The 24,425-nt window shown below is 43.9% G+C and overlaps 2 protein-coding genes across 2 annotated transcripts; one reads left to right on the top strand and one right to left on the bottom strand.

Moving 5' to 3' along the window:
- Positions 1–300: 300 nt before the first annotated feature.
- coq8b (coenzyme Q8B) lies at positions 301–14,745 on the bottom strand. Its single transcript, XM_080844926.1, has 18 exons — positions 14,662–14,745; positions 14,299–14,343; positions 11,813–11,832; positions 11,130–11,272; positions 9,852–10,030; positions 9,205–9,555; positions 8,002–8,068; positions 7,693–7,764; positions 7,311–7,430; positions 6,366–6,451; positions 5,816–5,956; positions 5,306–5,387; positions 5,041–5,134; positions 3,902–4,043; positions 2,854–2,961; positions 2,304–2,369; positions 1,651–1,737; positions 301–1,261 (listed from the first exon to the last, which is right to left on the bottom strand). Coding segments are annotated over exons 4-18 (1,893 nt in total). The 5' UTR covers positions 11,131–11,272; positions 11,813–11,832; positions 14,299–14,343; positions 14,662–14,745; the 3' UTR covers positions 301–964.
- On the top strand, positions 14,024–23,907 carry fbxo46 (F-box protein 46). The gene is made up of 2 exons (XM_080844925.1): positions 14,024–14,446; positions 20,446–23,907. Exon 2 carries the CDS (start codon positions 20,557–20,559, stop codon positions 22,663–22,665), a length of 2,109 nt encoding a protein of 702 aa, XP_080701051.1. The 5' UTR covers positions 14,024–14,446; positions 20,446–20,556; the 3' UTR covers positions 22,666–23,907.
- Positions 23,908–24,425: the final 518 nt, after the last annotated feature.

Here is a 24,425-nt window from a genome sequence, read left to right on the forward strand (position 1 = left end):
TTTGGCACCTAGAGGCGTTTCAATACACCGCGCCATGTGAAGCAAATGCACCGGAGACAGATTCTTCGTATGAAGCCAATAAACACTGCGATTTGAATCCTCCGGATTCTGACAGAAGTTTTAAAATTAGACCAACTGAAACGGGGCTCCTGCCACTGTATCTCTGCCTAATTGGGAACCCTTTAGGGAAGTGGCTGTGACAAATCTAATTAATGGCTCAGGGTACACACATTCCCCAACAGACCTTTCTTCTCTGTCTCTGGGAAGAAGCAAAGCCTTTTAAGACAAATTTATATAAGACGCAGATTTATGAGAGGCATGATAGTTGTGGCATATTTACAGAAGATAACTTACAGTTCAGTGATTACAGTTGAAAAAAAAATATTTGTATAACAGCTTGAGACACTGTAACAACCACACCACCAAGATCCCATTACTTACAAGCTTTGCAAGTGAACATGAACACAGTCAAAGTCCAATCGCATTTAAATGAACATGTTCAAGGCAAGCATCTTGATTTTTCATATTACAGCGTACACAGAGTAATAATATGTGACGTGTGTTACAACACAGCCCAGAACAATCAAGTCTTAATCCCTGTGGTGTCCTCTTCCTGGTACCTGCCAGAGTCTTGATGCAGTGTAGCGCCGCACCGGTACATTCAGGGTCTTATTAGGTTTGGCTTTCAGGATGTTGTCATAAGGCAGTACAAACAGCAGGGCTTTTTTTTTGTCCATGGAGTTTCTGATCAAGCCAGTTAAGCAAGTGGTCCTTGTACGACTGGCAGCATTGTATTGTCCTCTATGCTCCTGCTCCTACTCACAAACACACACACACACACAATCACAGGATAAATCACCCAATTACCATACAAACAAATTCAATTTGTTTGTGCACACCTAATTTCCACACAGGCACACACACACACACACACACACACACACACAGTGAGTCAGTCTTGGTTTTAAGCCTGTGCAGCAGGAGCCAGTCGTCGCTCCTGGTAGGCGTTGTAGATGTCGCGGAACATGTCCTGACAGGAGATGCGTGCCTTCAGCTTGGAGCAGATGAGGAAGGAGCCGGCCATCTTGCGGTGCAGGGAGTAGGTCTCCTCCGGGGGCGGCGTGAGGCGGTGCCGCAGCATCACCGGGACCAGGTTCTGGATACGGTGTGTCGTGCTCTGCGTGCTGAAGTCAAAGGGCTCGGAGGAGGCGAAGGCCTCGCCCAGGATCATCACCGCCTCCACATGGGCATCCTGGAAGGCCTAAAGGAAGGGAGAGTCCATTCAATCACCATTGCTTACACAGCTCTTACATAAATACAAGATATCCACAGAAATGTCTATTATAAACATGCCAAAAGAAAATATATAATAATATAATTATTACAAAGGAGATACATAAAAGTAAAAAGGAGAGAAGTATAGGAGTGTGCAGAGGTGGACATGTGTACAGAGATGGAAAAGGGATGTTGAGAACATGTTTGAGAAAATAAGGAAATGGTAAAGTGAGAGGTCAAGTGATGCATCGATTCCCTGAAAACAGCTGTGAAGGACTGGAGTCAATGACACAATGATTATGTTAGGGTAAAAAAAACAAAACGAAAATGACAGAAGACTGTGAGAATAGTAAAAGAATTGCAAAATAATGCTACCTTGGTCTCGAAGCCTGTGAGGAACTTCAGGTCTTTGGACTTCTTTAGCACAGTGTCTCTGTCACCAACTGAGGCTGCATACACCACCTAAACGGACAGATGACAGTTGTAAAGGTATGTTACAAATTCAGTGGTTGATACTATGGCAACGAAAATCTACATCCACATGACATTACCGTTCCGTGTATGTATATACACTGATAATAACTACAATATACACAGCTGCGCTTTTATAACAAGAAGTAGTTCCTTATAAGAACATAGACCCTAAGGCTATGTAAAATTAGGTGTGACATTCAAGTCAACAGCATAGAGACAAAAATGATGTGCAGTGCTCACAATGACCATTCTCTACATCTCCATCCATTTTGAACACATCTGGTCTATTGTGTTTGGAGAGATGCTCCACTGATGGTTCGTGTTCAGCAATACATGAAAGCGCACCTAAGAGTGCTTCAGAGGTTAGAGCAATCTGTTTACACTTGAACCAAAAAGCGCCTACGGTGTGATTTAATTGCCCTTCCTTCCCCTCGCCGCCAAATTCAAATTTATGCAAAGCTCAACAACTTCAGCTCAAGTGCGTCGGATGCGTTGAAGGAGCCAGGCGTCAATAGCAGATCTATTGACAGAGCGGTAAATGAATGGCTGAATACCTCAACGTAGTCATCGGTGAACTTCTCGGGGTAATCTCTGCAGGCGCCGAAATCCAACAGAATGACCTATTTTCGGCGGAGACAGACACCCAGACAAACACAGGCATGTTGAAGTTTCTCTCACAACTTTGTCCAAATAAGAATAGGAGTTGAGAGAACTTTGGAAACATTATGACAGTTGTTCTCAACAATACTGTCTATTTTATAGATCACATATTTCAGTTCAAACAACCAGCAGTCAAATATAAGTAATTAATACCACCAAGATCCAAGATGGATTTACTAAGGATTTCCACTGAAGTAGTTCAGATTTCTAAAAGTTGCTGATCAAAGGACGCGGCCCACACATCTGATTTTTATACAGCTGGAAAAACAGGCTTCGCAAAGGCTCTCACGGCACTAGCAAAGGCTTGATTATGACATACTTGTGTTTTTGTTTGGTCCAGCAAATGGTTACCATGTGCTGTGGATCTAGGGCAAATCTAGACCTGCTACCTCCACATTCCGCCTCAATCAGAACATTCCACTGGGTTCAAATGGTTCCCCTCACCTTGTCTTGCACGGCATTGTAGAAGAAGTTGGCCCAGTTGGGGTCTGTCTGCATGAAGCGGAACTCAAAGAGCTCCCTCAGGGTCAGCTGGAGGATGTTAAAGCAGATCTGTCGAGGTGGAAGAATTACAGCATGAAGCCACCTGCTGGTGAAAGAATCGCACTGCAATCTACACCCTTACTAACCCACCTCTCTTAAATTAGAGATGGTTCAAGTCTTCTTTATTCATTTTGGACTGCCAATATGAAGCTGTAGAAGTACATTTTGACTATCTTCCACATATTTTACAGTGACTTCTGCTGCAATGTTATTGCTTATGGGCAACAGCCAAGACGGCACGTTCTTACCGACATTGTGTCCCACTTTAAATGGCTCCGTCCACATGCAATATCCTTTAGTATTAATGACATGTAACATCAAGCACTTATTGTAGTGTGCTGATAGAATATACACTATGTATAATTTATTATCATAATTTAATGTATAATTTAAATGCAGCTCCTTAACACTTAACATTACACCACTTCTAATACAGAGCACCTGATTTGATAGGGTATTGATTCAGGGCAACAGCCAAGGCTGCATGTTCTTCCCAAAAACATGTCCCGCTTTAGAAGGCTCTACATGCAATATCCTTTAGTATAAATGAAGGATTTGAATAGAATGTACTTCTCTCATAAGTACATACTGTTAACTGTCTCTAACCCCACACTTACCTTCTTCTTGTAACCAAAACATATTGTAACATCACTAATTGTAAAGTGTAAAGTGTACTGATGGAATATGCAATATGTATAATTTATTATTATCTTTAAGTGTATCATTAATATGCAGCTCCTAACCCTGAACATTACACCACTCCTAATGCACAGCACCTGATGTGATGGGGTGATGTGTGTGATGTGAGCCGGCAGCTGACCTAAACACATAAAACGATTTAAAACACACCTAAGGTTTAATCTTTGTATGACCTGCATAAAATACACCCCTGATGAAATAATCTGTTATCTCTATCATTCCCCATTAGCTGACCATCCAGGGTACCAACCTTGTTTCTGGTCTCCTGGTCCAGATCCACACAGCTGTCCAGGGGCACGCCATCAATCAGATCCATGGCCAGAACCCGGCCGGCCGTCAACTCGTCCACCACTCCTGGTACCATGAAGAATGGATCATCAGCCAGCAGAGCCCTACAGACAGAACCGCATGGTGAAACAGACATGCCATACCAACAAAGCGCCTAAATAGGCATTCCACTGCGAGGAATGAATGTTTGTGGACTGTGTGCCTGCGTGCTGTTGTGATCAAAATGAGAGGAAACTAAACTAGTTTTGAATATTAGAAACCAGCTGCGTGAGCTTCGAATCACCAAAGGCCTCAAGGAGTGCACCGAAAGTACTGTCACGATCAGCCTTGACAACATCCACTTAACTGCTGTACCAATTATTCTCCAATGTTAATGAGGGTTTTATAGCTGTACCCTGCTGTGCTTCTGAAGCTTCAGCGTCATCTAATCCTCGCTTTCTAATCAAGTCTTGCATTTCTCTTTGTTGTAGAGGGTTGCGGGCCAAAAAATAAATAAATCACCTCTTTGCAAATCTTTGATCTGAGCTCAGCTAAAGCAGTTTGAATTAAACAACGTAACGTAATAAGAAAAAAAAAACTAATGAGAAATCTGATATATATGCAGACCCACGCACAAAAGGTACTTATTCAGTACTTATTATTATTAGGTAAGGGATACAAGTTCAACTTCATGGCGTTCAGATTTGCCTTTGAAACTAACACTGAACATAGGGTGAGTAATTACAGGTAAAAGAGAAAAGGCATCAGTGAGGAGAATTTTGAAAGGGAAACCCACAATGCATTAAAAAGAGTTCTTTTGACTCCTTGAGGGTTAATGAATGTTTAAGCATTACGGTGTTTGCAATTCTAAGAGCACCTAACAAGATCTTCAATCTTGCAATCTTAAACGTATACGGTTTCTGTAAACCTTCCACTTTCAACTTTCTTTAACTTTAACTCTCTGTGCATTTGTGTGTGAATGTGACTGTAGGTGTGGCTATGCTAAGTGGGTACATATGCACCTGTGTCTTCACACACACGCAAACGCACACACACGTTTGTGTATTTGCCTAGTTATAAATGTGTGTATTTGTACATTTGCCCTCGCTTATGTGCACATACTTGAATCGCTTGGCACACTCTGCCTCCCTCTTGTAGTCACATTCCCAGGCAAGCTCCCTCTGAAGGACCTCGATGCTACTCTCTGCAAATAATCCTAGAGAAGAACAAACACACACACACACACACACACACACACAGACACACCACACACACCACACACAAAAACACACATCCTGTCATCTCAATGGTTTCAAAAGGGCTTTCAATTATATGTCATCTCCAGAGTGTGTGACTGTGCCTGTGTTTGCAGGGGCTGGCCTCCTACCTTCGGGCAGAACAACACTCAACTTCAGCACAGACATCATGTTATTGATGTCGCTGTGGATGCTCTGTGCTACCCCTGGATACTGAAGAGATACAGCACAGTTACACACTCATCCATGTCCACTGCCACTGTGGCAAGACCGTGCCAACACTTATAATATATACTGTTTATGTGTGTATATACATATATATTCTAATACATAAGGGAATATGGATTGCACATGGTAATAATTCACATTTGGAAACTTTAATCTCCACAAGGGAGGAGTCTTACACTTCGCCTTACAACGTCAGAAAAAACATAGACTTTAGTCGTAAGAAACAACACAAACTTATTTTAGTAACTAAACATCCATTATAAATCAATGCAATTGAATTAATAAAACATATTATTCATGTCATTTTCCAATCACAAACCCCCACGTTGACAGGAGCTCAAGGGGTCTTTTGTCTGCAGTGGCTTCACACTGAGCCCAATGTTTCCCTCTCTGCTGGTGCTCTACGTGTTTACCTGGATCTTCATGGCGACCTCCCTGCCGTCCTTCAGCATCCCTTGATGCACCTGGCCGATGGAAGCAGCAGCAAAGGGCTTGTCTTCAAACGTGGACAGCTTCTCTCTCCAGTCGGGACCCAGGTCCTCCTGTAGCACTTTCTGCAGGGACAGTCAACCACACAAATCATGTCAATCACTTGTCAAAAGAGTTCTTTATTCACTCTTTTCCTCTGGTAGCCTGTGTGCAGTAAGCACTGATGTCAAGCTGTACTACTTTCCATATGAAAGCTGTACTCACAGCATCAGAGAAATGAATAAATGCATAATAATGGATGACTAAACTGAAGTACGCTGTGACTCAGAAAAGCTGCTTCCAATTTCGACAGCTTGTTCGTCAGCTACCCTCAAATCAGAAGTACGTACACCAACATATTTTCTGCCAAGGGCTATGATAGAGACACACTCTAACAGACTAACAACACAGCATCATGTTGCCTTTAAGCCATCACAGAGAGCATCCTTATGATGAGCATGCTGATTCTGAGTGCTACTACCATAGATCACTTACATTCAATTGCCAGACGGGCATGAAGTCTGCACTCTGTCGGACCCTCTCGAAGATCTTCTGCAGCTGAGGGTTGATGAAGCTGTTATCTGTGGGGTGAAGAGACATAAAGTCAATGCCATAAAGTAAACACCCATAACCTGTAAGGGCCCTGCTGATGTAAACAGTCCTCCACACACAGCACATAAGCAAATAGTTCATCAAGTGTGAAATTAAATTGACAACATGCCAGCGAGTGTGCCTGACAGCATCTTCTGCTGACAGCATGCCGGTCAGTATGACATTGACAGTTTGCAAAAACTTCTTTGAAAAGAAAATCAAGGAGTACAGAAGGAAGACTGTGACATTGATCCACTAGCCATCCTTTAAAACCTCCAAACCCTTCGTCAGCGCGTCATATACAGGAAAGGCATGGTCTTACTAAAACCAACAAGGTGTATAGCCTGACCCAGGTTTCCAGATGAATCCCAGAGCTATTAGAAATTCTGAGATGAACTGATCTTTCTATTCCCTGCAGGTGCCATTACAGATATTTTATGAAGTACTTCACTTCACTTCAAAGTGGTTTGACTGTCCATAAATATTGCATTGATTCCACACATTATATTGCAGAACATACCAGAATGTTAATCAAGATCGAACATCTAAATTATTGAATGTTGCTGAAAAATGTAAAAAAATAAAATGTTATAGAGGGATACTGTGATCATCACATGGAAGAGCAAGATAGCTACACACCCTGTGTGTATCATCTAAAAGGCCTTCACTTAGAATTCACTGCTGTGGCGTCTCATCAGACAAACCCATTTGAACCCATCCACTTGCTAATTGGAGGGTAAATACACACTTGATATCCAAAAACGAGAACAACTATTCCTTTTCCCTAACAGCTATGTGAACAAGCCCATGGTGCATGTGTGGAAGACTCTGGGTCTAGGGAACCCCCACCTTGTATGCTGAGCATCTGACCGATCTTCAGCGCGGCCCCTCGCACTTTGCATAGCGTTGCCACAATCCTCTCCGCGTTTGCCTCTGAGAGGAAGGCCGAATCCAACAGGGCACCTTTCTCTGAAGACAGAACATAACAAAGAAGCCTGTCAAACACCTGGGACAACCACACAAAACAACAAACTCAACTTAACAAAAACAGGAATCACAGAAAATACCACTAGGCCTATACACAATAGCTGAATTCTGTCACTCATCATTAAAATAATTACTATTATTATTAATGCTGCTATTATTATCATTACTATTATTCAGTGTGTTAACAAGATACTATAAGTCTTCTCAGCTCCATTTTAAGTAACAATACCCTAACTACACCCACCTGTGCGCTGGCCTCCAATGGTCTGCTTAGCCACCTCAGCTATGGTCCCCATCCCAAGCCCCACTGCCAAACCTGGGAACCAAACAAGGTCATGGTGAACACTATTTTACAGGTGAGGACAGTGAACTTAATGCATGTCAACAACTCATGCTAACCCCAGGTTTTAATACGGACCTGCCTGCTAATTACCAAAACGCATCTGGACAATATTAAAATTGTTATTTTGTTGCTCTAAGCCTTGTACATTTAATAATAAATTAATATCATAATAATAATGTAAAAGAAGTGACAGTTTGTAGATGAACTTACTTCCAAAATTAACAAGGCGGCTTAATCTCGTGGCTGGCACCTCCCTCTCTTTGGCACGTTCACTGAGCTAAAACCAAATGAGACAATCACTGTCAGACCTGTCTGGGATCGGCAACCTAGTGGAGCCAGACATCTGGGGACACCCAGGGATAAGTATGATTTGGAACGATTACTGTCTCTACAGCATTTGAGATTTCTAAACCAATCTAACATGCTGTGGAGACAGGGCTCAAAGAAGCAGTGCTAATTCAATCTCAAAAAACAGCAACTGCTAATGGTGTGTTAATCATGATGTGGTCAGCATTCAGATTACATTAAAGGTAGAACTACATCACAATGAAGTCATCCCCCGCTGTGTATTGTTAGTCACAATGTGCTGAAATCTGGCCAAACAGCACCAGGTACGTATAGTGGTGAAAATAGTCACAACACTATACAATCTTAAATCATATGAACAACCTTTTCAAAGCCAGTCAAACTTTAAGGTACTTTTTTGCCATCATCATGTACAAGAGATAAAAGAAGAACACATGCACGGGAAGAAAAGGAAGTCTAAAGAGAGCCTCACAATAGGGATTCAAAACCCCAATAATCAGGAGAATGACAAAAGGAACACGATGTTCTGTCATTGCATGACCTATGCAGCAGTCGGCATACAGACATTACATAACAACCCATGACCACCGAAACCCATACACTTACTATTTTGAAAACAAAATAGAAACTACTTTTCAAAACTACAACCAAAAATGACAGACTTTCAAAAAATGCATAACCTCAATCACAAAGGGTCAATTTTCTTTCAATTATTTAATGTATAAAGGGCCTACAGACCTATATTTTTCCAAGGTAAATTAAGAGGGTCTTTAAGTCACTATGTAATGTCTTGTATCTCAGTTGTTGACACTGCCAGCCATTAGGGACTAATCTGGGACTCAAACACAACCTGACACAATCAACTGGACAGATCAGTAGCTAGGCAACCACAAGCTAGGCAACCACAGGAAAGGAAGTTGCTATCAGACAGCAATGTTAAATAACAAAATCAAACAATACTATGATCTTCTGTGATTAGACACTAAGCCTCCTGGCACAATTACAGAATGTCCCGTCCTCTACCATAAGCCTGCGTGGGGGCCTGTACCATATGGCAGCAGAGACTCTGTCCCAAGAAGGGCTGTGGGCCATGTCAGGTACACTCACCTTTTGTCTGGTTATCTTCGCTGTGCCGTGCTTCGCCCCCCGGGCTTTCTTGATGTCTTCCGGGCTCAATCGGGTAATGACTGTATCATGAACGAACCTGGTGTGCTGAAGGGGCACGGCAACGTGTAGGAATCGGGCACTCTGACGTGCCCAGCCGGGAGCTCCTCCAGCGCCACCCATGGTAGTACTTCCTGGGGTACCACCGGGCACCTCCCCAGGGCCAGAGGCAGAGCCTGTCTTCATATCAACATCAGGGGGGAACTCAGCCCCCATAGCCCACTTCTCAGCCTCACCCTGATCCATCTCCTCCCATCCCTCGCTGTCAGGGAACTCATCCGTCTTGATCGCTTGCTAATAACAGAGAGAACAGGAGGTCTATGGTGTCAGTTTATAGTAGGAACAATTGTATCGATATTCAGAGCAGATCATTACTGGAGACTCATTGCTCAGTAAACTGCCAGTAAACTGCTAGTAGTTTCCATTCCATTTCATACAGTAATGCGAACCTCAACTTTCCATGAAATCAAGGAATGTTGATATATGTACTCTTCAATCCTTTTTAAAACCGTATGATAGGCTACGAATGCAGAGTGACCAATGGGTGATGACTGATGACAATTGAGTAACTTAAATGTATTAACACCTACCTGCCCACCACCCATCATCGTACTCAGGACATCTGTCACAGCAGCCTGGGCAGACGCAACCCCCGCTCCCAGTGTGGTGTTGCATGCCATCAGTCTCAACTGTTCCCCTTGGATGGTGGCAAAGGCAGCCCCCACTTTACCAGCGCCCCGCAAAACCTGGAGTACCTCGGCAAGCATCACTGTGGGTTGATGAGAAAATAAAGTAAAGAAGAATCAGAATTATTGGCCAAGTATGTATATACACACAAGGAATTTGGTCACCGACCGTTGGTGACTGTTAAGCAATACTGCAGATATTACACATATTATATGAAACTGAAAGATAAACAATGTACATAGAGTGCATGTGTGTGTGGTGGTGCAAAAATCTGAAGTCCATCACATACGGGAATTAAACTGTGACGTAAAGGTATTGATACTGGTCAGCTATTTATGAGGGTGATGACATTTATGTTATTTATGTTGTGCGGTGTCTTGTCCTTAGAATTTCAGTGCCCAGTCTGACTCTGTTTTTCTGTGTATCTGACAAATAAATACTTGAACTTGAACTTGAACTTGACATGAGGAAAGAAACTGCCTATTTTAGTGAACAGTAGTTTCTGTAGCACCTGCCAGAGAGGGGGAGTTAAAAATTGTTGTGTCCAGGGTGTGAGGAATGTATAACAATTTTCCCTGCCCAAGTTCTGGAGGATGGTCAGGGGAGCGCCAATGATTTTTTTCTTCTCCTTGACCTGCGAAGTTGGCTCAGTCTAGTTGTTAACCATGGCTTGTTATTGTTGTATGACGTTTGGATGGTGACTGAATTCATACCACTGACGTGAGTTACATTAAGTGGCAACTAATATATCCTGACATCTAGTAACTATGTAACCATTGCTGTTTCACGTTAACATGCTACTCCTTTACTGTTTCTATGACCTCCCTCATCCCCCGAATGCTCATGGAATTGTGCTGTAAATCACGCCACATGTGTTATGATGTAACTGTCATTCAGCTAACGATGATTGTTAAAATTACAACCACATTCTGCTGAAACCTAAATGCATAATGCAGCAACGACTTATAGCAAACAAATTCTATTTAGTGTTTAATTGACACATCACATTTGTTTCCTAGCAAAAGGTCGTTACGTTTTGCTCCACATACATGTAACGTGCAGACACTCACACATAAGCTAAGCTAGCTAGCAAGCTGACTTTGCTGATCTTTTTTCACATTTCACTGAATTAATCCCAACCCAAATGTTCTTCATACACATTGTGTACATGACATACTCACTGGTTAGGTGTGGGAAGTTGGATTTCTTCTTACTAATTTAGGTGGCTTTCTGTTCAGATGTCCTTCCCACAACGTTTACTAGGTGCTGTTTTGCAACTACTCTCGTGTCCGGAAGAGTGGTGACGAGAAGCATTCTTGTAAACCTATAGAAATCCAACAAATGCAAAAAAGGCGGGGCAGAATTCCCATATCAGACTAAACCAATGATGTGCCAATACAAAGCCTGGTTGTCATGGATTGAGTTCGGGATTGACAAACTATGGACGAATCCAAGACCTGGAATGTTTGTTTGAGGGATTGTCGTCAGTGGGCGTGACAAATAATTTAGTGACAGATGCACGTGCAATGAGTTCAGTTACAAAAGCGCAGCCCAGCACAACCAAATCATAGAAAGATGGAACATGGACCTGCAAGCACTATTAGACACAGACGTGCAATATAAAGTTAGCAGCCTATGTCTCTTACCCGACAATCATTTAAGAATTTTAACAACAGATATGTTGTGAATTACACAATCGTTAACTATGGCAACTTCGTGCATGTTTTAATATAATACAAAGAACGCAAACATAATGAACAGTAAATAAGTCTACCGGTAGAAGTATATAAAAGCCAAGAATCCAGTTACTGGAATATTGCTGTATTTTTAATCAGAGTTCATTTTAGAAACAAACCTTACTCACCTTATAAAGGCTGAGAATCACTGAAAATGGAGGTCAGTGAAGGAAAGCAGTTGGGAGAAAAGGCATGTCAATTAGGCTACCTCAGCAAAGGCCTAATCAGCTATTTGTCCAGCATCTGCATGCCATTCCACAAATCCCCTGGTAAAATGGCACTGGTATGTATATATTTTCACTTAGAACCATATTTCAAATGCTACCATCACCAAAGCCACTCAAAACTACTTGATAATTGGTAGTACAAACAATCAGGACTGACAAACTCTCCTCAAATGCTCATTTCCAGACTATAATCCCAGTGAAATGTGAGTTGGCTGCAGAGTCTGCCTTTAGGTAGGTGACAAACTTCAACATACACTGCTGTGATTTTTTGCTGACTCCACAGTTTGGGTCTCAACCTGGCAACAAATGCAGAGAAAAGAGAAGACACAATTCCCACTTCCAATATAATTAACCCAACCAAAGGAATAATTATGCTCCCTCAAAGATTCCAAAACACAGCCTGAAAATGCAGAGCAGCTTCAACTCAAGACAATGAACCTCTTTGGGACACAGTGAGAAGAATTCCTCCGTCTGATACTTTAGTGAGGAGTGTGGCTCGCTCTTTACTATTTGAGAATCTCTTTAAATCCTGGGAATATTTTTCTGATTCTCAGCATGACTTTGATCAGCCAAAGTCAACATTGGTATAGTGACATAAAGAAAATTGATAAGCATATATATGGCTACACATTTTTTCCTTTTTTTAAATGCTGTGAATTAAGCATTCATCCAGCTTTGAACAGATTGACTTGGAAATTGTGTATGAATATTATAATGTTTTTATTTCAATATGATATTAATTTTTAAAAGACAATTCAAAATATGTTTAGAAAGTAGTAAGCAACTTCAGACAGATCATTCTTTTCTCATCATCGATGGATATAGATTGATGGCATATCACAGTGAACTAATAAGTTTGGTTATCACTGACAGTCATCATTTACTCTATTTTTGTAATAGATGACCAACTCTACTAATTTGGCACCAAGCTCTATAGCACAGCTCACTACTGATCATTTGAACAATGGACAACGGTCCACTTGTTTCCACCTTCAAACATAAAATATGCACGTATGACTACTTACTTTTATAATAATAATAATACATAACACTTACATTTCACAGTTCTCAAATATGCTTTTACTGTGGTTCTTCTGAACAGTCTAAATGCCCCATTCTCCTTTTGCCCCAATGTCTTTCAATCTGTAACCTGGAAATAAGTCAACTCCCAACATCATCATAAATTAACATTCTAAAATAAATGTATTTTGGGAAGATTAGAAATGCGTCGCAGAGGAGATTAGTGGGAAACTAGACGTGCCCCTATACTGTATCCGTATTACTGTTTTTTTTCTATTTACATTGGCTGTAAACTATACACTATATTCATTGTATATTATCTGTATCAAATTATGTCTTATAATTTGTCTATTGCACTTGTTTTAAGAGCCAATTGAGGCCAAATTCCTCGTATGCACTGGCCAAGTTGATTATTTTGAACGAGTCATTGATCATCTTTTCATCTGGAAGATAAAATCTCAGACAACTTAATCCCTTCATGAATATAAATTTGAGTGTAAATGGAGAGTTAAGACAATGACTGAGAGTTTTTGATGCATTTCAAATTCAACTCTTTGGCACCTCCTCTGATGGAGGAAGTCAAGTTAAGATGATTCAACATGGAGGGGGGGGACTCATGATGTTGACTTGATGACTAAAGTTTTGAAACAGACATTCTACATAAAGATATCACCTTGCATCAGTTACTGCATCTACATGTAGGCTCTAGCAATACCCAACACCCAGATCCATAATTGATTTGTTTTTCAACCTGTTTAATGGTGAGGACTAAGCAAGCAGAAAAAATCTGATGTCCCATCCCAAATCCTGTGATATAATTGGTTGTGTTTAAAATACATAAAGGCGGATTGATTTATTGTTGTTGGCAAAAAATGTCTTGCAAAATTATCGTTTTGGCACGACAACAACACAGCTGAAGTACCTTAATCTGGCAACCCCCAATGCTCTGAGGTGGGTGGGGGCATTCGGGAGGGGGGGGGGGGGGGGGTAGAAAGGGGGAGCAACTGAAAACCATATATGGGCACGCCATCGAGTCTGCTTTGCTATTGGTTGCAAGCCTTATGCAGCTGCCTGTCAACAAGATGGCCTTGCTCGACTGCGCTCCTATGGCTGACTACTATGGGTAGCTATGCAGGGAAACTAGAAATTGTACTTGTCTCCTCAGCCATAAGCCATCTGAAAAGTGTCTAACATTGACACAAGTTCAAAAAACATATGGTTGATTTACGATCGGGTTTCCTCATGTTTGGTGCCCGACAATATCCAATTTGAGTATGGATTAGCTAAATCAAGATACGCACCGCAGGTAGCTAACGTTAAGGCTAACAAGGATTTAGCCAAAGCTAACAGGCTAGGTTGGTTGATACCTGCAATCCGACATCCTTGTTCAGATTCCTTCCTTGTTTGGTGCTCTGAAAGGGAAGAGGAATCAGTTTATTGACACGTTTACGTGTAAAGACATTTCGGGACACGCAAACGACACAACAACAACTTACCAAAGGACTACTTTTTTAGGTAAGAGGGGGAAACAATGCGCTGAAATAAGAGACTATTAATGACATTAACATGGGCTATCAACGAGCCAGCACTGCGTACCTAGTGAGCTAGCTTGCTAGCTAGCTGGGTACCTAGCTGATTCGTCTGCCAGCTTTCGGAAAATTAACCAAGACATTAAAGAGAGAACTGACATTTGCTAACCTTGGCTAACTATGATGTTGATCACAACTTACTTTTGTTGACATAGTTAGGATTCAAGGGGCTCAGTCAACAAAGTAGTTTGTCAGATAACGTTACTTTGTTTCGGCAGTTTTGAACACCTTTTGCACTAGCGAGAGAAATTGTGTTTACAATGACGTGGGGAGTTGCTAGCTGCAACCAAAGGTTAGGATGTAACACATTTAAGGCCATCGGTATGTCGCTAGATTCAATTTGATATGGTGAAATTGTATCCTCTCGGTTCTCAATTTAAAATGTTATCTTATTAGTTTTGTTGTTCTGTGTATTTTGACATAACTATTGTTTCACGCATTGTTTTTTTTTTCCGTCTCTCCACTTTGCTAGCTAGGTAACGTGAGCTAGTAAACCTAACGTTAGCATGGACACAGACTGGTAGTGTTGTGATGTGTAGCTGCCTAAACATAATATTAAATGTTAACGTAAATGAATAAGTCTGTTGATATCGAGGCTGCTTCTTTGATGGAGGATGCACAACATGTACCTAAACGAGGTGGTTACAGTCAGTTATGTGACAATATTTCTACATGTTACCGGACCTGGTTCTGAGCTAGATGGATCGACTTAGCAAACATTAACGGTAGTTACTTATTACGCTAGCTCGCCCGGTTACATCGATCACCTTAATCGGCCACCAATTTTTGGCCAGAGTTTTCACTGAAGTGAAACAGGCCCTTTAAAGTCCTTCGGATGTGTTATATTTCATTTGCTTTACCCACGTTGCCACCTCTTATTATATTGTTAAAGTGAAGTTAATAGCATTACATTTGTTGCTGTTGCAAGCTTTGCATAGGTTCACTGTTAACGTCCTCATTGTCATTGTATTACAGCTAGCCCTAGTAATAATAATGCATTTAATAATCTAGCTAGCTAACACATTTCAACCAAGGGTTACTCGAGCCAGTGTTAAATAGTTGTCGTGTGTGTGCTGCCCAAGGTGGACTTCAGCTATTCGACTATCCTGCTGGTCTGTGCATTTATTAAAAGACACAAGCTGTCGATAACGTACAATTTATGCTAGACATTTCCACTCAAAGATTTGCTTTTACTTTTCTTTGTTTTGTATGAATGCTGTAAATTGTTCCGTAGCCGGGCAAAATACAACGTTTGCAAATTGGATAGCTTCTATCCAATCTAACATTATTTACAAGGCCTCGTTCTCCTGACGCCTGTAAACGTAGCTTAGATAGTTTTATTTTTGCCACAAGTGTCTGTATACGATTATAACTTCACGTTGGAGTTAATTTTGTGAAACGGTCGACTACGATATTTTTACTATTAAAGTGAAAACCTGCTGGTTATATAGTTTGACCAAGCGGGTATCCTTACTTTCTTCTTGATAGCTAATCTCTTTTTCCCCAGGTGAGCTATCTAGTCCTCACAAAAGGTGTTGTAATACAGGCACTTTTGATGGGTGGAACGAAGTCCACCATTTGATCAGTCAGCAGTGTTGTAGGCATTCAGTGCTCTTGTTTTGGACAAATAATCGCAGTGGAAGTTGATCTCAAGTGTGATTCAAATTCGCTATAATTATCATGTGTCCAGTTAGGTGCATCTTTTAAATCTCTTAAGATACTAAACACACAGTTTAAGTAGTCTTAACTTTGTCGATGTGCAGTTCATTGGGTCATATGCAGCACCTCATTTGTTACGTCCAGGCACAATGTTATTTTTCTTACTCTCTGGTTAGGGTTCAGAGTAGTGGTGGTTGAATCTGAGTCAATCGGATTCAAAGATCCGAATCCTTACATTCACCCATGAGTCACGAGTCCGTGGTCTCAATTAACCCGAATCTTTCGGTTCTCGCTGCTACGGACGACATTATTAAAACAATGCACGAATGTCATCAAACTGTAGGTCTATAACAACATTAACACATCCGTTTTTCATCTGCATAGTAACTTAGATTAAGCATATTGATATACGGACCCGGAGCTGCCAGCTGCGTGTGAATAAGAACTTCCTGTAGACAGAGCTGTACACAGATCCAGATCCATAGACTGAGCGAATTCATGGGTCGGATTCGTATCCGGTTGAGTGAAAGACTAACTCAAAGGATTCGGGTGAAATGGGTCGGACTCGTATCCGGCTGGGTGAAAGACTAACTCAAAAGACTCAGGGGAAATGGGTCGGACTCGTATCCGGTTGAGTGAAAGACTTACTCAAAGGATTCAGGTGAAATGGGTCGGACTCGTATCCGGCTGGGTGAAAGACTAACTCAAAGGACTCAGGTGAAATTAAAAAGGATGCAAACATCGGAGATGTCGCCAACGTGACTTCTATCTGAGACTGATAGGCACGTTGGCGACATCTCCGATGTTTGCATCCTTTTTAATATTAAAATATGTCCGACCCATTCAATATGAGTCCTTTGAGTTAGTCTTTCACTCAACCGGATACGAGTCCGACCCATTTCACCTGAGTCATTTGAGTAAGTCTTTCACTCAACAGGATACGAGTCCGACCCATTTCCCCTGAGTCTTTTGAGTTAGTCTTTCACCCAGCCGGATACGAGTCCGACCCATTTCACCTGAATCCTTTGAGTTAGTCTTTCACCCAACCGGATAGCCTACGAGTCCGACCCATTTCACAGTCGTTTGAGTAAGTCTTTCACCCAACCTCAATTGATTGATACAGCAAGCAGGCCCGTCGTCAGATTCATTTTCTACGTTTGTAACAGCATTAATGCTACTTTCAGGCCGTGTTTAACGTGTAAGGTAAGGTAGATAAGCTGACTTAAATCATTTGATGACTTCTTTCAGTCAAAATCGACTGTAACTCGTCTGAACCAATTTTCTTGAAATATGTTTATTTTAAACATGACAATTAAATTAAGTAAAAATAAAAAATAAGTATCTATTCACAATTTACGAAATTTCATAGGCTATTTAATTCTGATAAGCTGCCTTACCAGCCAAGCCTATCATGTTACAATTTGTTCAATGTATCTAGGCTTACTGTGTGTGTGTGTGTGTGTGTGTGTGTATTTCCCCTGGATATCCTCAAAACTGCATTACAGTGGTTTGCTGTGAGCGTGCGCATTAGGCACTAGGGAGTGGGCTGCTGGGCTCATTCAGCGACAAAATTTCGACTGATTCAGATTCAAAGGACTCAAAAGATTCGGATCTTTTTAGTGATTCACTCAAAGGACTATGAATCTTCTAAGTGAATCGAAATTCCCATCACTAGTTCAGAGGTTTTTTTTTTCCTCACTTGGTCGCTGTAATTAGACACTCTGGTCACAGTGGATGAAGGCTGATTAAAACCCTGCTGCTGACCCCTCTTTAGTTGGCCTCAGACGTGGATGTTGCGTGGAGAGGTTCCTGCCATTATCCTTTAAGTGCCACCAATCACTTCATCATAAGCTGTCGTCTCTGCTGCTGCTGCGACAAAAGACTCTCCACCCTGGCCCTTTATTTACATCTGGGCTTGCCATGATGAAGGAAACCACAGCAGCAGGCCCCATTGTTGCAAGGGGTGTGGAAGAGAACGAGCATCCATCGCTTTGATCGCCTCCCCCACCAACGGTCGCATTGTGTGTGCAGACGCACAGGGGAGGAGTGCGTCTGTGGTCATCGTAATTCATCACTGCGCCGCGTGGAGGGCCAGCCTAAGCGACCTCAGAGACGGGAGGAAAGTCTGTCTGGGAAAGGGATGCAGTAGGTTTGGGTGGGATGGGGCGGGGTAGGGTAGTGCTGGAGGGGGCAACGGGGCCAACTCATTGCTGAGGGTGCTGGTGTCATTGATGTCAATTGGTTGGCTTGTTGTTTGTGTGTGTTCGTAGGTTTTGGTTTCACCAATGAGATTTGTGGATGGTAGGGGTTTGCAGTGGAGTGTCCTGTGTATTCTCTTTTCGGTTTCATCTTGACCTAATGTGATGACATTTCCTCAGTGTAGAGCAGACCAGTTGAAAGGCGGCTGAGTGGCTATAGAAATGAAGGAGGGAGCTGGCTCAGCCGCACACCAACTGTGTGTGTGTTTGTGTGTGTGTGTGTGCGCGGACACACACACACGAACGGTCACACGCATGCGCCTGATCCCCCCCTATAAGACAGACAAGCAGCTCTGAGTGTGCTATAAAATTTGAGCTAGCCCAGGCGTTGGTAGGATTTGACGAGATTACGTAAAAGGCTGAAATCTGTATGTAATTTGCAGCAATTGTTTTGAATCAAGAGGAAATAAAGTGCATCATCATCCCTAAGGGTTTTATTGGAGATGTGAAGTCAACATTCATGTGATGAGCTGAGCTCTCTCTCTCTCTCTCTCTCTCTCTCTCTCTCTCTCTCTCTCTCTCTCTCTCTCTCTCTCTCTCTCTCTCTCTCTCTCTGTCTCTTTTTTTTTCTTTCCCTGTTGTCGCTGTTGGACATCCTGGTCATGTCATTCCCACTTTTCCAAACGGACTGATGGAACGACTGCAGATTGAGTGAGGCAGACCAAACAGCCTTAAACCCAAACCGATTTAAGCCAAATTAGATTTTTACCCATTTTTCTCCTGAGTCAAAGCACATTCACCAACACCCACATAAGTCTATTTCGATGTGCGTGGGCTATTATAGGTTGCATATCCCACATCTTTTTGGCCTGCGTAAGTAAACGCTTTGAACGTGGTCTGAGGGGCTGTGATGACACGTCGGTGATCTTGGTGGATAACCGTTGCACTTTAAAAGCCCTGCAGTGGGCTATGTAATCACAACTTTTGCACAGTGGTAGAAGAGCCCAAAACGGCACAAGCCCATCGGAGGATTAGCGTCAGCGATTTCTCCCCATCCTCCTCCTCCTCCTCTCCTCTTCTTCCTATTCGAACATTTGCCACCACGCAGCACAGAGAATGTAACAGAATATTGACTCCAAATTGACTGCCTGCCGGTTGTGTGAGCCATGTTTGGAGAAATGCTGATGTGCCTGCTGACAGTGTGGAGAATTCCTAATCTCTTTCTGACATTGCAGTGAATTGTATCAAAGGTTTTTTTTATGGTTTGACATCCAAAATCTCACAGTTCTTTCTAGGAGCTTGGGGAAGTGACTGTTACACACAGCACAGCCATTCAGTTATGAATATGGCCAAGCCTTATTATAACACTAATATTTGATTTGTTTTTGACTATTAGCTTATATCTGTATAATGTTGACACACAAACCTAGACTATTCTTCTGAGTTTATTCCTGTTGCCTGTGTTTTGATCCGTTCTGTTGGGTGTTGCACTAATTAAGAACTAATTAAGAAATTTGAGTTGGCCAGATGACTATTTGTAAGTAAGACTTGGATACCCTCCAGATCTGTGTTGTGGATCTGGAGGGAAAAGAGCTTTTATGGTCCTTGCTTAGTGCTGTTGTTAAATCCTTAATCCTACTTCTTGGACTCTCCACCTAATGTCCCGAACCATGAAAACCATTCAGTTTTTATATAATGTGTACATACCTGTGATATGTGAGCCGTGTTGCCTTCAGAATCAGAATGCAGTCATAGTCCTCTGTAGTCCGTACCCTTTGCAAATTCACCTGCCATTCACATACATTACCCTTTTCCAGGTAAGGTATGTGGATGCAGGTGTACATAGGGATTATATTCCCAATTCAGTCATTCCCTGCAAAAAAACCCTCATGTCTATAGACACACATAATTTACCAGTAAAATGTTTTTTCAATGTCTTGTTAATCAGTGAAGTCTTCTGCCAGATAAAGAAATACTTTTTTTGTCATGTGTTTTGATCAATTATACAATATTCTGTTTATGTCAGGAGCGGCAGTTTAATTTTCGTTTATCTCTTGTTTCCGCACAGTTTGTAAATCCACTGGTGCCTGCAAGCAGTGAAGGGTGAAGGAGAATGTGTGGAGAAGTCATCGGCAGCCGTCCAACGTAGAGACGCAGATATGCTCCTAGCGGGCCCATTATGAACCGCGACACCTTCTCCCACATCCGGCTGTGGTGCCCGCGCCCCTTCGGCACCTACTCGCAGAACAAGCCATTCGGAGGCGGCACAGGGGGCACCCCACCCGCCCCCTCGCTCTGCAAGGGAGACGCTGCGGGCAGAACGTCCATAGAAGGGGGTGGTGTAAACGGGCCAGAGGATGATGATGAGGAGGATGCAGGTACGGAGAACACCCCTCCGACTGTGGATAACAACATGGAGGACCCGCCGCCACCAGCACCCCCGTCACCCACCACACAGGTGGAGGACGGCCGGGTCCTGCTGGACACCTGGTATGTCATCAAACCGGGCAACACCAAGGAGAAGATCGCCTTCTTCGTGGCGCACCAGTTTAGCGGCACAGGGTTGCCCAGGCCCAGCGCCATGAAGGTGAAGGGCAACTGGGCCACCGACTGCACTAAGGCCAAGCGGCGGCGACGCTGCTCCTCCTACGACCCCCCTGTCCGGGCCCCCAGCGAAGCCTCGCCTGTTGACACCGTGCTTGCGGATGAGGGCCTGGGGGGTGTCAGTGAGACGGACCTGCTGTCCGTGGCCGAGATGGTGGCTCTGGTGGAGCAGCGCACAGCCATGGCCTTACAGGGCATGGTGGTCCAGGGGCAGACCACTTCTATTCCCAGCCATCACCTCCACCCCCAGGGGAACACTGTCGCTCCGGGCTCCGACTCAGACCCCAACCCGGTGTTCTACATGTCCGAGGACACCTCCTCTCTGCCGGACTCCTGTAGCGATCTGGAGCAGCAGGAGCTGGAGGAGCAGCAGCTGAATGATAGCCGGCGCGTCGCCCAGGCTGTGGCGCACTTTGAGTCGCAGCAAAGCGCGCTGGAGAATGTGCCCGAGAAAGATGGGGTGCCCACCCACCCCGGGGAGCAGATGGGTGGCGGTGCGCCTCCTCCTCCGACCCACGGCCGGGGCGAAGTACGGATTGCCTTCCGAGTGTCTAGCTTGGACCCTCGCTCCCAGTCGGAACCGGCCGGTCGGCCCCGCTGCATGTTCATGAGCTGCGGGGCGGGCGGAGCTCAGACCGGGGCGCGGTCCAAAGAAAAGATCACCTGCGACCTCTATCAGCTGGTCAGTCCTTCATCTCGAGACCCTGGTCTCCTTTTAGCTGGCTCCCAAAAGGCAGACGCTCATGGGGACACTCACCCCGACCGGCCCCCCTCAGCCTCCTCCACCCCAGACCCTAACCCAGACCCTGTGGAGAAGAAGAATGTTTCTCGCGAGCGTGTGACTGGATTCCACGTGGAGGTGGTGGTCACTGGTGCTGTGGACCAGTGCGTTTTCTACGGCAAGGACAGCACAGAGAATGTCCAGGAGGAGACGGTGTGTTTCGCCAAACCGGGAGGAGGGGGCGGCTCTTCAGACACCTCGGAGGACCCCCCGCCCGGTCAGCTCTTCTTCCTGCAATCCCCCACCCCTGACGAGGAAGTAGTGAAGAGCAGCGGCCTGTGTTCTATGGACTGCGCTAACAACAACAACAACGGGCCAGCCGGGGGCAACAGCAGTGGCTGCGGCATCGGGGCGGTCATCGGAGCCGCTGAGCGGCCCGACTCGCCCCTCGTGGAGGACGGCACGGGCAACTCCGAGTCCTCCTCGCTGTGCCGCCTCTACCGCCACGTCTCGCACGACTTCCTGGAGATCCGCTTCCAGATCCAGCGGCTGCTGGAGCCGAGGCAGTACATGCTCTCGCTCCCCGACCACATCATGGTGAACATCTTCAGCTACCTGCCCACGCGCTCGCTCGCCGCGCTGAAGTGCACGTGCCACGACTTCAAGGCGCTCATCGAGACGTACGGCGTGCGCGCCACGGACTCTCGCTGGAACCAGGACCCGTTGTACCGCGACGACCCCTGCAAGCAGTGCAAGCGGCAGTTTGAGCGGGGCGATGTGTCGCTCTGCCGCTGGCACCCCAAACCTTACCACCACGACTTGCCTTATGGACGCTCCTACTGGATGTGCTGCCGGCGCACCGACAAAGACACTCCCGGCTGTCGCGTGGGCCTGCACGACAACAATTGGGTGCAGCCGTGCGACCTGGTGCAGACGCGGCCGAAGCGAGACGACGGGAGGTAAAGGGCCGTGGCGGAGTTCGGGGGAGACGGGGTTGTTTTTTTGTTTTTCTCCGAGGGAGGGTTGGGGAGGTGGAGCTGCGGGGTTCTCATCACCTTCCTCCTGCTCCGCCTTTTCCTCATCCTTCCCACTCCGCTGCACCCCGTCTCCCCTGGCCTGCCTGTTTGTACCTCGGAATGCAACAGTAATGTCGGAAGGTTCGGTATGCCTCCCCCCTTACCGTCTCTCAGCTGTCTAACCTCGCTATCATGTCTGTATGAGTTCTTTCTTAGCAGTACATCACTCTCTAACACACACATATACCTGTAACTAGCAGGCCAATGCACACAGAAGGTGGAAATAGAGGCTGGTGAAATTTTGCAATTATGTCTGCTGCATGGGATAATTAGCTCTTGGCATTTACTCGTAAAAAAAAAGAAATGAGTTAGAAGTTCTTTTCTGGCTTGGAAATCTCTTGTGGCGTTTGATTTCTGGAATCGATCCCCCCTCCTCCCACCTGGAAAGGGGTTTAAAAAAAAGAGCTTAAAAAGTTTTGCTGTCAAAGACTTGCTATCTCACGAGGATGGGGGGGGGGTCTTGGGAAATTCTCAACAAGCTGACACTGGGGGGGCATGAAATGGAGCAAATTGATGTCACTTTGCAAAGGCCTGATGTCACTTTTTGTGGGAAAGAATAATGACTGCTCGTCATAGATTATTTTTTTGTTTGGGTGTGAATGATGATGATGATGATTATTATTGTTATTATTAAAGTTATTATTATTTTTTTGCGCCATTCCTGTTTTTGAGGACTATGTTCTCCCCCTTTTTATCCTTTCTTTGTGTGGGTGTTTTTTGTTTCCCTTTCTGAATTTATGATTGCAAGTTTTATTTTAGACCTTTTTTTATTTTTAATTTTTCCTCACTCCAGAACCTCCTACCTAACCTCTCTCCTTGCTGGCGGGCAGAGGAAGCCCTTGCCAAAGCAGTCCGTTTGTGTGTGTTGTCTGTTTTTTTGTTGGTTTTGTTTTTTTTTTGCTTCATGAGGGTGCAAGAGAAGAACAATGACAGAAAGGAGGGACCCATAGTGAATCTCAGAAACACCAGCTTCCAGCCTTAACCCCGCTCATTCCGTTCACTGCCTCCCTTTCAGAGAACTGCTCAAAACAGGAGAACGCAGAACTTTCCATGTCAATCCCTCGGCTCTGGGGGAGTTTGGGAGACCGTTGTAGGTTTCAGAGATGTCCAGTGCTAATGGGAAAATATCTACGTCTAAAATAAAAAAAAAAAGAGAGGTGATTTAAAACAAAAACCTTCTGTCTGTGTTTTAACTTTTCCTTCCTGTTTCCAACTTTATATGGGTTTTGGAGTGTGTGCTTTTTTTATCAAACAGGTTAAGTTTTCAAGCCATGATTTATGCAGTTGTGCGGCTGTCACACATAGATTTAAGGGGACAGGGAGTCGTTGCAGTTGCTTCTGTGTCAGTCAGCTTCCTGGCTGATTATACGGTAGGTAAATGGAGCCAGTGGTAAACAAAGAATATCAATACATCAGGCTGAATGAATACTGAACGCTAAAACCAGTGCAGGGATGTTCCAGATTAATGCTGCTGTCTACTTTTCCACTAGAAACATCAGGTTTTTCTACCATGCATGTTTATGAACCTTGTGAAAAAATGAAATGAGAAGATCCTCAGGCAGCCATTTAAAAGCCAGGTTTCTTAGGTCAGAATGCACATATGTGTTGCTTGGTTTTTAGGAACATGTTTCTGATCTTAGACCTTCC

This window comes from Sprattus sprattus, assembly GCF_963457725.1.
Source record: "Sprattus sprattus genome assembly, chromosome: 9".
Classification (NCBI taxonomy): domain Eukaryota; kingdom Metazoa; phylum Chordata; class Actinopteri; order Clupeiformes; family Clupeidae; genus Sprattus; species Sprattus sprattus.